General features: G+C 37.6%; 1 protein-coding gene across 1 annotated transcript; it reads left to right on the plus strand.

Moving 5' to 3' along the window:
- Positions 1-830: 830 nt before the first annotated feature.
- LOC118556440 (interferon-induced protein 44-like) lies at positions 831-7,244 on the plus strand. The gene is made up of 9 exons (XM_036138889.1): positions 831-1,035; positions 1,339-1,356; positions 1,566-1,583; positions 1,783-1,816; positions 3,700-3,901; positions 4,613-4,765; positions 4,913-5,081; positions 6,863-6,963; positions 7,062-7,244. The coding sequence occupies exons 1-9, from the start codon at positions 1,008-1,010 to the stop codon at positions 7,221-7,223; spliced, it is 885 nt and encodes a 294-aa protein (XP_035994782.1). The 5' UTR covers positions 831-1,007; the 3' UTR covers positions 7,224-7,244.
- The last annotated feature ends 3,705 nt before the right edge of the window (positions 7,245-10,949 follow it).

A 10,949-nucleotide genomic window follows, 5' to 3' on the forward strand; every position in this document is an offset into this window, starting at 1 on the left:
CCTACCTTAAGGAATCTCTGTGTGCAGTTCAGAGCTCAGGGCAGGAAATAGAAGCTGCAGCAAAATCATCACATGAAACAGCTGTCAGTGGGCCGGCAGATGGCATCGCTATAAACTCAGGTGCCACATTCTTGTGATATCAGTCAGGAAAGATAGAAGGTGTAAGTGTAGCTGGCCTGGCCCCGTCAGGGAACAGAGGATGGAAATTAGCCCTGGTTATAAGCCTGTATTTATTTATTTATGTTTTGGTATTTCTTCAGACTTGTATGTATACTATATAAATACATTGTCCCTTTTAAATAAATAAAATGCATGCAAGCTCTCCTTCTGTATCAGAACAACATCTCTCAGGTCGAGACAGATACACAGCCAAGAAATGCCCCCTAAACTACCCCTTCAATCTGAGAAAATTTATGATCTGTGCAAAATAGTTTTTCTCAAACAAATGTATACATAAATTTTATATGTGTCTCCAACATTTTACAAGCTTAGATTTCAAGTAGAGGAAATTTGAGGACAAAAAGTGTTTGCCGAGTTAAATAAAAAAAATTCTGTTTAACCCGACAGGCTCCTTTTTTATGCTACTTGGAAATTAAATGTTAACATAAAGTGGACTATTGTCCTGACTCACTTTTTTGAGTCAAACTACTTTCTGTGAATGAGTGCTCTTCTTGTAAGTCACATGGTCAAAGAAAGTGAAAGTCAAAGTCAAACACCCCAAGGTATAAAAAGCCTTTCACTCCTCGTTACTCAGCAGTATCAGCATCCTCCCTGCTGCAGCACATCTTCTCTTTTCTTATTTTCCTTCGTTATAATCAGTAAAAGAGAAAGAGCTGCAGTACATGGTTGAAGAATAAGTATAGGCACTTAATGAGCACTGAAAAATTATTTTGGACAATTTAAATTTCTCTGCTTTATTTCATTTCATTAAGTCATAACTGTTTGGTTGTTCAAAGTGAAAACAATTTAAAGAGGTAAAAAAGGAATTTTGCTCTGTTTAAACAGTCATGGGAGGGAGCGGGTCTTCAAAACCATGTAAGTAAAAATACTTTGTTGTTTTCACTGACATAGATGCATAGATTTGTTAACTGCAACATTTCAATATTTGTACATACTAGTGCAGATTTTCAAGAAGTTTACTTTCCCCAATGATTAAACTTATTTTGAATATATTTTTAAAACTACAAAGTGAAATCAGGTTTCATGATTATCATAATGAATGAACACTAGAGTCTAACTGTTAGTTTATGTCTGAAAAGTACAATAATGAAAATTAGATTTGATTTCCAATTATTCAAATTTTTACTCAAACTATTCCTTCTGTCTTACTGTGTACAGCTCCTCAGCCCGACCCACGTAAGTAATAATTCTTCCATATTATTAATTGTAATGTTTTTGTCTCCCCAATTTACAATTAAACATGATTTATGTACCACAACTGTCACAATGTACTATATATTTTGGAACATTTGTGTTTACAATTCTCTAACTTTAATATAGTATGTAAAATGTACAACATTTTATTATTCTGTTGACCTAAGTAATGTATCTTTGCTTGTGTTTAGCTCCACCACCCTCTCCGCGTAAGTACAACGTAATTTCATGCTTTCACACCAAAAAGTGGTTTTCTTGACTTAATAAAGGTTGAATTGTTTTAACTACTGATTCATTCGTTCTTGTTGCTCATGTATTTACCAACATTTTAAAAAGCTAATTATTTTTGCTGTTGCAATACACAGGCATGTTTTTTTTAAAGACTTTGCAATAAATTCTCCTTTATAGTTTTAGAAACTCCATGGAGAGACATATCTTGGGGGTGAGTAAAAAGTGCATCATTAACATTCAAATGATTACCGTGAATGTTTTAAAAACTATTTTGAGTATTTGTGCATGCGCAAATCATATGCATTCAAAACTTTTGGCTACCAAGCAAACCCCACTGTCACTGTAATTTGGATGGAGTTCAGGTAGCAGACGTGAACATAACGCTCGCAGGTGTTGGTTTTAAAGCTTTAAAGGCCTTAATATACAATAACAGGTGCACTTTGTGCCATGTTCAATTGCTCTAATATGGAGTTTAAATGCTTTAGCGATGGCCGAAAAAACACGACTGCAAGGCTCCACCGAGTTAACCCAAAGATGGAGAGAAGAAATGCTGTTGTAAACCTCCTTTGACTCTTCACAAATCCCCGACAGAAAAGAGTGATCCAGATAAAGATGGACTAAAACTGAAAGTTTTTTGCACACATTTATTGTGACTAATCTTCATCTTTATGTGCGCTATCTAGTCTTGAAACGGAGGAAGCTGTCAGGCTCAGGGCAGCTGCCCTGTAGGCCATAGTGGACAGAAGAAGAGAGTAGAGAGACAGAACATGGAATCAGCATGACTTTTTAAATAGTTCAGCTGTGTCCAGGAATATGATTTTGTTTATAATAATAATAATAATAATAATAAATTTTATTTATAATGCAATTTACATTTCAAATAGGAATGTCTTTAGGTGCTTTTTGAACACCTACACAGTTTGTGGGGCCCTCAGGGTCTTGTTGGCAGTGTTGGGAGTAGCAAATTACAAAGGTAGCAGATTACATAAATATAATAAGTGTTACAGTAATACATCACATTGCTTTAAAAACTATGACAATATATTGTTCTTTATCATCGCAGTAATGTGTGCAACAGCACTTTATCATGGTACAATGGGATGTTCTGTCAGCTCATATCCCCGTGCCCTGGGGCATCTTGAGAATGTCAACCCGTACAGAGCTTCAGAGGTGCTTTGGTTCACGAACCTAGAACCTGCTTCCAGCCCCTTCACTCCTTACTGAAGAAAATACCTGTGTCTCTCCCCACCTGATAGTATCTCTCTGTTTTTTGCCCCTTCCATCACTCAACTCACACTTTTCCACACTTTCAGCCAGATCAGTGCTTTAAGAACTTAATTAGGCTTGACTTTAGTGTCCCAGCTTAAGACAGAGAGAGTGTCCCTGCAGAAGAGAGACAGTGTCATTTGACTGTCGGTGTCTTGAAAAGGATCATAGTTGTCTTTGTTGCTTTCCACAATCTTTGTAAGCGATTGTCATCAGGTTAGCCTGAAAGCTCTCAAATATCACTAAATGACACATTGTGAAACACAGCCCAGGTTTGCCTTTACTTGCCAAAGACCAGGCAAAGAATAAAAAGTTAGCAAAATGATACCGTGGTCCTGCTTTTATAGCTTTATATGTCCATCATTGTTGTGGTGTGGAGAGTTGTAACAAGGCAGCCTATTGCAGCTATCTTTAATGTGGAATTGAAGGCTGAAGTATACTATCCTGGACGCAAGTCTTTATTTTTCCACATTTGGCGCAACTTGGTTGACAATTAATGGCAAGGCAAGCCTTCACCCAGTGAAAAAAATGTAATTTCTCTAATGAAAACGGTTCCTTATATATTTTTTCTCAATATTAACTAAACCATTATTTACTCACAGTTGGGTTTAGTTCCATAAATAACACACACTTTAATAAATACATTTACCATTTAATTTTAATAATTGAAAAACTTTTAACCATACATGTTAGCGCAATTCAGAAAAGTTGGAATTCAGGGTCTTGCCAAGGACACTTGCCAGATGGCCACTGAAGTACTGTCACCTCTATTTATTATGGAAAACGCAATGATCTGAATTTACTAACTTATTTTTCCCTTTTTAACAGAGGCAATAAGCAAGCTCTTCATTACTTAAAGAGGTTTCAGCCTCAAAATGACGAGGTAGAACATATCAGAGTTTTGCTCTACGGACCAGTCGGTGCGGGAAAGTCCAGCTTCATCAACTCTGTCAACAATGTTTTCCAAGAGAGAATGACCAATCAAGCTTTGGCCAGTGCCAGAACTGCTGATCAAAGTTTCACCAAGAAGGTCAATATAACTTTTTTGTTTTAAAAGCTTATTTTCAGAGTTCCTTACTTTTTACTCAATCTCCACGTGGTTGGGTGGATTGTTAGCCAAAATTTTGTGTTATAATAATAAATAAATGTAATAACACATTCACCTACTATCCACTGTATGTATGTGGGTGTTTAGAGCAGAGATTACCTGCTCTAGTCCCCATTCATTCATGTTTTGGATGGTTCTCTGCTGCAATACTCCTTGTTGAAATAATTTTGGTACCTCCCCAGCATGACTTGAAGTGCTGCAGAAGCCTCTTATTCGACCATTTAGTTGGGTCAGTTAGGGGCTACAGGGATTTACCCAGGAAGTGGAGGACAGGCTTTAAAAAGAAGTTAAAAGATTTTTCAACTTACATTTGTCGTCAACGATTTGGACTTGAATTATTTTTCTTCTTTCATAATTGATCTTTTCCAATCTCATAAAAACTCCCCATAGTAACACGGAGGGAAATACACGACCACCTTTAGTGGTTACATATTTGTTATGAACTAATTCACCAATATTAAAGTAGCACGTTGTTCAGAATTTTATTTTGATAAAACAATTATGTTTAAAATTTAGAAAATCATGTATTTTCAAGCAAGTTTGCAACAATTCCAGCTGTTTAAAATATATTTTAGCTGCTATATGTCCGCTGTTAATATAAATATCTTTTTTCTGACCTTATGTTTCTCTTAGTATGTAGCCTATAAAATCCAGAAAGAAGGAAGAGGAAACTTTTATCCCTTTGTGTTCAACGATATCATGGGTCTGGAGGATGGAGATGGAAGAGGAGTCAGAGCAGATGACCTCAAACTGGCCTTAAAGGGACATGTGAAGGAGGGTTATAGGGTACAAGTAGTATCATTTTTACATTTTAAATTATCTTTAACCGCCACCGAAAATGTATGTTCGTATTGGCTTGGATATTAAAGTTGTAATAACCTTGCCTAGTATATGTTCATACTAATTTTACGTAATATACGATTTTTCCTGCAGTTCAATCCTTCATCTTCCCTTTCTGCTGGTGATCCTTGCTACAACTCCTCCCCATCCATCAGTGACAGGGTCCATGTTCTGGTTTGCATTCATGATGCTAATGCACCAGAGATGAAGTCCTCTGTTCTACAGAAAATGAAGGAAATCAGAGAAGCAGCCAGTGATCTGGGTAAGAAACAAAAATAAACAAAACCGATGTTCTGAAAAGTAGTGTAACTGTAAAGTAAAAGTCTTCTACATGTTTTATTTTTATTTCATAAATGTTTCTACTTCTTAAATGTGTTCCTTTATAGCTTATTTGAGAAGTATTAATTTGATACTTGTGAAAATCCCTTAAGCCCACCCATACTGGTACCGGTACGAACAGAGCCACTTCCATTTTATCATGCTATAAAATTAGGTCAGAAATGTTTTAAAAACATGAAAGCCTCCTCCTTGGAATTATTTATGGGGAAAAAGCTGAACAAGCCCCTAATTGTTTTAACAAATACTTTTGGTTTTTCGGAACTTTAAAACACAAGATGCCATTTAACTGTCCATTAAACATGGCTGACGCTCCCAGAAAAATGCTTTGCTGCACAGAAATGCTAAAACCCACCCTACCGTGGCTGGTATTGGTGGAAACTGGAGATTTACCTTTCCAACAAGCTATGGCATGTCTTTGTTCAAAGTGTCATGGTGAAGTAATGTCTGTGCATAATGGAGCTTACAGAACTGTCAGTCACTGCTGCTTTGCACACTACAGCCCAGCATGGGCTTAACGGATAGGGGTATGGATGGAACATGCCCCTCTCGCCAACCCCCCCATCCCACCACACACACAGACACACACATTTCGATTCTGTGCTATTTGCCCCCCTCCCCACTATTTATTTCAGCCACTACAAATGTTTAATTCATTTTTTACATGGGGTAACGTGTTTTTCTGAGCCGTCTCTAAAAAGCGCACCTTAAGCAAACTCTCAACACTGCTGACACCGTGGATGACAGATGGGACTTTCCACATATTTAAGCTAAGCTAAGCTTGACTTTAGTGTCCCAGATTCAGACTGAGACAGTGTCTCTGCAGAGGAGGGATGGTGTCATTTGACAGTTGGTGTCTCGAAGAGAATAATAGTTTTCTTTGTTGCTCTCCACCATCTTTGAATCTTGTTTGGTCGGTCAAAAAAGGAAATTACCCACAATGTACTGCACAATCCAAAATCTGTAAGTCGCTTATTTTTTATTTTAATTTTTTTACCAAACATCTCATGTTCAGTATTTTCATATGGCACCTAATGATCTGGCTACTTGCCCTCTAGATGTCATAGGGTAATTGTATCAACTCAACCAGAGTTTGGCAGCTAAAACTAAAGAACTTGTTTCCTGGTGCTGTACTGTGGCTCTTGATGTTTATATGGTTCTTTAACCACTAAGGAGAGGTTCAGTTTTATTTGACCGGATTTCTTTTCATGAGTTAAAAAATACATCTGGCGCAGTTATGGCACCCTTTGTTAAATTTTGCCAAAATTGCGGGTCCAACTAGGAAAAATGCTCACTAAAATATATGTTTCAGCTGATTCAGTCCATAGTCGCTGCAGTTATTGTCAATATGTGGATACAGAATGGCCGAGGTTTCTCCTATACTGTCAACTGTGCTATCATGGTGTTTTGGAGTGTTTACTGTATTTAGGCGAGGCTTAACAAATTGGATTTTTTTGTTTTTTGATCACCTACAAATCAGACAGTGACATATGCATTAGTGATTCCACTTGAAAAGTATTCTTTAATGCCTTGGCTTTACACAGATACCAAAAGTTTGTATTTACCCTTTATAGCAGTGTAACTGTACTTTATACATATCAGGTATGTAATTTCATGAGGAAATAAACCCCTCTGGGCTTAAGAGGTTAAAACACATGTATTGGCAATAATAAATGACACACTCAAAGCAAACCTCTGCTTCCACAGGTATTCCTCAGTTGGCGATTCTCACCCACATTGATGAAGCCTGTGGTGAAACGGAAAAAAACCTGAGAAACGTCTACAAGAGCAAACATTTAAAGAAGAAGGTGAGTTGTAGAAAGGTTAATTCCAGACAAGAGAAAAATACAAACAAAACAAAAACATAACATCTGATTCAAAATCAAATGCTTTTTCTAAAATATAGATGGGTGACTTCAGCTCCAGCCTGGGGATTCCAATGAACTGCATTCTCCCTGTGAAGAACTACAGTAAAGAGATTCAGCTCAATCAGGATGTTGACACTCTAATCCTGAGTGCACTGACACCAATGATTGACTTCGGAGACGACTACGCTGCAAAACTGTAAAGCCATAGAACAGTGTGTTTAGATATACATAGAAATCATCTGCATTTGATTTGGAATGTCGGATTTGATTCCCAACATTTGCAGCATGTCATCCATGAATCTCTCTCTGCCTGTTGCCTATCTGTTTATGTTGAATAAAAGAAACAGAAAATCTTGCACCTGTGGTTATATGTTAATTCACACAAAAGTTAATAAAAAAAGCAAAGTTAGACCACCATTTCAAAAATACTAATTTAAAGTGGTCACAAGTAAAAATATTGAAACAGTTTTCAGCTATGTCTACAGTCTGATTGGTATTAAGGGTGGAAACATATGAGAAATAGGAGAGCTTGCACTCAAGTTTACCTCCCCAAATAGTTTAGTTTAAACAAAAAAAAACTTGAAATTTCATTCTAAATTTGCGAAAGGAAACTGAAAAATAACTCAACACACTGCTTTTTCCAAACTAGTCATACTTACGGTAAATGGCCTGTACTTTAAAAGCACTTTATTAAGTCCTGAGGCCAAAAGATCATTACATTACATTCAGTTATTCACCCATTCACTTACAAATTCACATCCTCATGGTGGTGAAGTACACTGTGGCCTCAGCTGACCTGGGCAGACTGATACTATTGTACAATTGGCACCACGGGGCACTCTGAGAACTGGCAGAAGGCAAGCGAAATGTTTTGCCCAAGGACACATTTTTAAATTCTGTTTTATCATTACACCACTACTAAGTTAGGAAGTCCTTTGAGGAGGGGGTTGAAAAGTAAAAACAAATGAAAAAATGTTTGTTTCAATAGGCACCCGTATAATTTCAACTACCAGTAGATGGAACAAAATATGGCAAAGCCGTCTACACTTTAAAAAGTGTGTAAGAAAAAATATAAATATCAATAAATAAACAACAAATAAGACAACACATTTGTGGGTGAAGAAGTTGAAGTTAATGTTACAGTGTAAGCACCAACTCTACACTAGCTGCAAAGAAGACATTGCAGAAATTGGATTTACTATAAATCTTTTAGTAAGTAGAGGCATAAATAAAAATGCAAGTAATTAAGATGTTGCTTAAATCTGCCACACCGGCAAGTGTCAATGAAGCGCCACAAAGGTTACAGGCTTGAATGGATAAAACTGCAAAGTTAGCATAATGACTCATGATGTTAACTTACAACGGTAACTTAAGAGTTAAAATGACAGCAAAAAATTATAATAGAAATACAGGAAGAGGTTGAATTACACGCAGTCACATGCAAGGTTTCATGGGATTTAATATCCCTCTGCTCAGACACGAATAACCAAATAGTTCTCCTTTTAACCAGATGTTAACACATCCTTATGAAAGAATAAACATATTATTGACTTTAATCAACTCTTTGCCTAGTGGTCTTTTAAGGCAGGATTATTCAAAGATTGTCCTCTTACCCACACTAATAAAAAGATATAAGGCCATTTAGATTCGTTGGACATTTTTGGATCTGGTCAGGATAGCAGAGTGACTCCTGGGCGCAAGGTGATTGTCGTAAGGCTCAGGAATAGAGGACTCAAATGCAAGACCTAACACAGTGGGTTTAAACTCAAAGTTCCTTTAATACAGTCCAGGGTCAAACACCAAAAAATCCAGCAGAAGCAAAGGTATCCAAAACAGAGGCAAAGACAGGTCCGAATTCAGGCTGAGGTCAAAAAACACTAGAAAGCTAAGTAGACAAAAGGCTGGAACGCTAGGCTCAAAGAACAAAGACGGACTGGCAAAGGGAAGCTGCATCAGTGAGTATTAAATAGTCTAACAAACAAAAGAGGAGCACAAACCCCAGGTGATTGACATTAGGCTGTGGCAGATCCTGATTGCAGGGAGGAAGTGAAGCTGCCTAAAACAAGTTTAGGAAATGAGTACAAAATAAAACAGGAAGTGAAAAGAATAGGTAAAACAAGTAATACAAGAAACACATCTAATCAGGACTGCCCCTGACAGTGATAATAAAAGAAGAAGAAATCAATGTGTGACGGTTGACTGTGGAACATTAAAACTGCAATGGCACCCAACATTGGAACTCTTTCTTTGACGAGAATAGTTTAAAACAGGACTATGCATGGGTGTTTTGCTTTACAGATGTTGGACTTGAACTGCACAGATTCACAAACATGACCTGGATGGGCAAGAACACACTCTTAGACCCTAGAGGGAAGAACATTTAAATGTGGTGATTCAGCATCATGCAACTTGGAGTAAATGGGATCAAAGGCAGGACACTTAACAGGATCTGAGGTGATGTCCAGTGCTCACAACTCTGCTTCATAATTCAGCCTGGTGAGAAGACGCGGACGTGGCTGCTCCAAGAGGATGATGTGAAGAGACATTTCATACAGGGTGTGGAGACATCCAGGACAAGTTGCTGTGGTATTCAAACTGTTATGAACTTATAACAAGCGGTGAACATGGTGATAATTGAAATAAATGCACCACTCAAGAGCAGGTTGGCACGGTATGGTTGTTAGTCACGGTTGGGTACACGAGGCATGGGCTGATGGTTCTTCCTCTTTCACCTTTTCTCACTCGTTGCACTCTCTTAATTCTCTGTCTTTCTTTATATTATTCTTCTGCTTCTTTCTTGTTGACCAGACAATCACAAGCATGTTATATGATGCTACCTGGGTCTATGTATAACTATTTTTCCGAGGACATGCACTTTTCAACTTCTCACTTTCACCTATGATGAATGTAAAGTTTGTGACATGGAATCTGCATGGAGCTGGCACCAGAGAGAAAAAGTTAAAGATCTTTAACCAGCTTACAAGATTAAAGGCAGATGTTGTCTTATTGCAAGAAACCCATAAATCAGCTATGACTGTAAGTGATTTTAAGTCACCTGAGTTCCTTAATGTGTTTGCTGCCTGCTATAACTCTATACAGATGGAGTAGCAATTTAAATCCACAAAAACGTTAGTGTTACAATATTAGACAAAATTATAGATCCTGAAGGTAGATTCATAATTATTAAAATATCTATTCATAACCAGAAGTTATGTATTGTCAGTATATATGGTCCAAATGTTGATGAACCCTCATTCTTCCAAAAACTTTTCCACGCACTTTCAAAACACGGGGATTGTTCTCTAATTATTGGGGGTGACTTCAACTTTGGTCTAAATGAGGAAATAGACAGGTTGAATACAACAGGGGCTCAGCGCAGTTGACAGTCATTAAATGTAGTCAAACAATACATGAGTGATTTTGGTCATTGCGATGCATGGCGATATCTTCATCCTTCTGTTCTATCTCTCCTCGAGGTCGGTCGGTTTTTCTTCAGCTCTCCAGAGCTCCTTATCTGCTATTAACCTTCCCCTTCTCTCCTGCTATTTGCTTCGTTTTGTGTCTTTTGTGCCATTTCTTCATACCAACCGAAAGCTCTAAGGAAATTATGGATCTCGTCAGCTGGTCTCTTAACACTATTGGTTAAATTTTTTCAACTGGAAACGGAACTTTTTTGCGTGATACATCTTGGACCCGTGGGAGAAATGGTCCACGGTGTGCCTCTTAATTCTTTCTGTTGAGGACGTAGAAAATGTCTACTTATTCGGATTTACGATACTTGGATTCCTCTTTTTTGGTCTCGGAGGATATTAAATGTATCAACACCTTCAGAAGCTGCTGGCGGTCAACAAGGCCTTGATGAGACTGCCGGCGGCAGTCGACGTGATCATTAAGGCGTTAAACGAACAAAACGGACGGCTTGATAA

Source organism: Fundulus heteroclitus, chromosome 7, assembly GCF_011125445.2.
Source record: "Fundulus heteroclitus isolate FHET01 chromosome 7, MU-UCD_Fhet_4.1, whole genome shotgun sequence".
NCBI lineage: Eukaryota > Metazoa > Chordata > Actinopteri > Cyprinodontiformes > Fundulidae > Fundulus > Fundulus heteroclitus.